The sequence below is a fragment of the Saprolegnia parasitica genome (genome assembly GCF_000151545.1).
Source record: "Saprolegnia parasitica CBS 223.65 unplaced genomic scaffold supercont2.685, whole genome shotgun sequence".
Classification (NCBI taxonomy): Eukaryota; Oomycota; class Saprolegniomycetes; order Saprolegniales; family Saprolegniaceae; genus Saprolegnia; species Saprolegnia parasitica.
Window position 1 is genome coordinate 1,072 of NW_012157079.1, and position 2,881 is coordinate 3,952.

A 2,881-nucleotide genomic window follows, 5' to 3' on the forward strand; every position below is an offset into this window, starting at 1 on the left:
TGGTTCTGCTTCAAGGTCGCACTGTGCTATGCACACCTAGCCACCCAGGCCGCTACCGATATGCTATCGCGATTCCCTAATTTGCTCATCGACGCCCTCGAGTCGCCACGAAACTGCGCCTCCCATGCGCCCTCGTACCAAGCCAGAATCATCATCCACGATTGAAGCAATCTCATTAACTTGAACATGCAGTACTACCCATCGGCTTCGACCGCTTCTCGTTGCCGCGTACTCCGTAGTATTCGTTGTCGGTCGACCTTGCCGCCGCATCAGCGCGCCTTCGTCGAACGCGTTTGGTTTGCTGACAGCATCGCTGTCGGCGCAGAGCATCCGCGGCGCGGGTCGACGAGCCAGCTATCTGCCGCGAGCCAACGAAAGTTGATCGTGGAGCGCCCGTCAATGGCCGATCGGCCAATGCGCAGGTTGGGCAATGCCCTACCAGAGCAACACCTATGTAAGTGTGCATGCGCGGGCAGCACGATGCGCGTCGCTCTACATACCTTGCGGGATCTGCGCGTTGCCTCGGGGGTTCTCTAGCGCTGTCGCGCAGCGGCGTGGCGTCTCCTCGGGTGCGACCGCCGTCCCTAGTGAAGAGGTGAGAGAAGAAAGAGTAACGCGGGAGGTGACGGGCGTACAATGGAGGGGCGCCAATGGAGGCGCAATCGTCGGTGGCGCGGTCGCCAGCTTGAGCGCCGGGAACGTGTAGCTCGGGTTCTTCATAACGCAGTTGGGCGATGCCGACGTGCACACTTCGCACACATGTGCGTCTACGGTGTCGAGCGTACGCGGCAGGAACGATCATCTTGAGGGAGCGCAGGCTGTAGGTCTTGGAAGAAAAAGCGCGCGTCTCGGCCTCATGCGTCGCTACGGCGACTCCAGCGCTTGGTCGTGAGGCACGTCGCGCCGCGCGCGACCGCTGTGGACTGCATGCTGATTGCGGAATGACACACCGGCCACGGAAAATTGCATAATTTTGCCCAATAATATTACCGCGTGAAGGAATGACTCGATTCTTGTATTCGGGCCTTAGCGGCGGCCTTAGAAAAACCTGCATTTTATCCAATGAGAAGGGGCAAAACTGGCCAAGCTGGTCTTTTGATACCCCGTTCTGATTGGGCAGCGACTTACTGGCCCAGCTCGTATGACGTAATCAAGCTATCACGATTACGTAATCCGGGGATTGCTCGTGGCGCTGGCGCTGGAATAAAATGATGATAAAATAGGATCCAGGACTTTTCCCCTCTCTTTTTCTATGCAGCGCGCCAGTAAATTCAACACTCCCGGACTACTGGCGCATCGCCAGAATTTGACGGCTCCCAGTCCGCTAAAATGTCCAGGCCACTGTGCAGCCCAGAGTGCTGTCCGTTAAAAGCATACTAATGACATTTAAAAGCGCTCTGGCGATGCCAGGACAATCCAGCAACACCAACCCAGTGAAACCAACCTGCCACAACTGGCCGTGGCCGTTGTGTTTGTGTGTGTTTGATGTAATGGCAAATGCCAAATGTGAGAGAACTTTGGTTAGCTTTGAAACGGAGGCAAGCTTTGACCTTTTACTTTAACCATGATCTTCAATGTTGAAGTGGCTTGTTCCTTGTATGCACTTGATTCTGCTTGGCCCCAGTTCTTGAATGTGCAAGACGACACAACACCTGCCCACGCGACGTGTTGAGCTTTCGGCGGGCAGTGCAAGGGGTTGCGCAGCGTTGGTTTACGAGCTAGTCACATTAACGTCGTATAGGAAGCTACACGGTCGCGCGTTGTGGCGGCACCTGCCACCGCACGTCGTAGAGTAGCAAGAATCACTGCGAGCCAGCCCGCTCTTGCATGCTCGATCAGCCTTCCAGTCTACGCTTAGCTTTGTACAACATACGATGTACGAGCGTGAAGAAGGAGCAGGGGAGCAGGCTCGATGTAGGAGGCTCGTCAACTAACAATTATTTGACAATACTATTCCATCGAGACCATCCGCCTTGCTGACGGCAGCCATTGCCCACACACCGTCCACCGCGTGACCGCACTTGCAGCGAGGAAGCATAGTTGATGCCTTTTGAGTTCATGCATGTACATGCGTGTGTACCTCCCGAAGCACCTCGTCCTGGATCGGTATCATAGGTCACTGTCATTTACAGCGTCGGGGCGTAGAGAGACGTTCGAAATGATAGCAATCGAGTGTCTTGGACAATGATTAGCCTTGGTGCGATGGCGTCCCATTGCCGCCAGTCTGAGCAGTCCAGACACTCTACAGCTCGTGGATCAAGCTGCATCTATGCTACCTTTGGGTTCCCAGTAATACAATATCCCGACACTAGCGAGTCTTCCTAGCGAGGCACGACTAGTGGCGCTTCTTGTCGCGCTCTCGATTCGGATCATGCTGTCTCGCACCCAGGCGCAGTCGACGCCCTCTGCCACCTGGCTCCACCATGAGCTCCACTGCATGTACCCATGGAACGCTTCCGGTTCGAGGTACCTCCAGGATACCGACTAGATGAACTTTAGTTAAAGAATAGTGTTCAAGGACTATGAACACTCGTCGTACTGTCCTTTCTCGTGAGATGGCCGGTTTCGCACGGTTTCGGCGTCGACATCCGGATACTATATCCGGATGTGGCGGGACCAATCAAATGGCGTTGGGCGTTGATTGGTTTGGTCCCAATCCGCTACTGGACCACGCAAGTTCAAGATATGGCCGATCTTGGCGAAGCGGTCGTTGGCTTCCTTACGCAGCTCGACCATGCTGCGCTGTCGCCCGCCGTGACGACCAAGGTGCGGTCGGCGCTCGCCGCCGCCAACGACGCCACCTCTACTCTCCACAGCCTCGCGCGCCTTCTCGCGGCCGACGACGCCGAGCTCTGCGACGCCATCTGCGCTGCGTTTTCGC

At 56.0% G+C, this 2,881-nt stretch overlaps 1 protein-coding gene across 1 annotated transcript; it reads right to left on the reverse strand.

Moving 5' to 3' along the window:
* Nucleotides 1-496: 496 nt before the first annotated feature.
* SPRG_17635 (hypothetical protein) lies at nt 497-767 on the reverse strand (the record flags this gene model as incomplete). The annotated part of the gene is made up of 2 exons (XM_012357001.1): nt 497-584; nt 636-767. Coding segments are annotated over 2 exons (220 nt in total), but the record flags the coding sequence as incomplete, so codon positions are not given.
* Nucleotides 768-2,881: the final 2,114 nt, after the last annotated feature.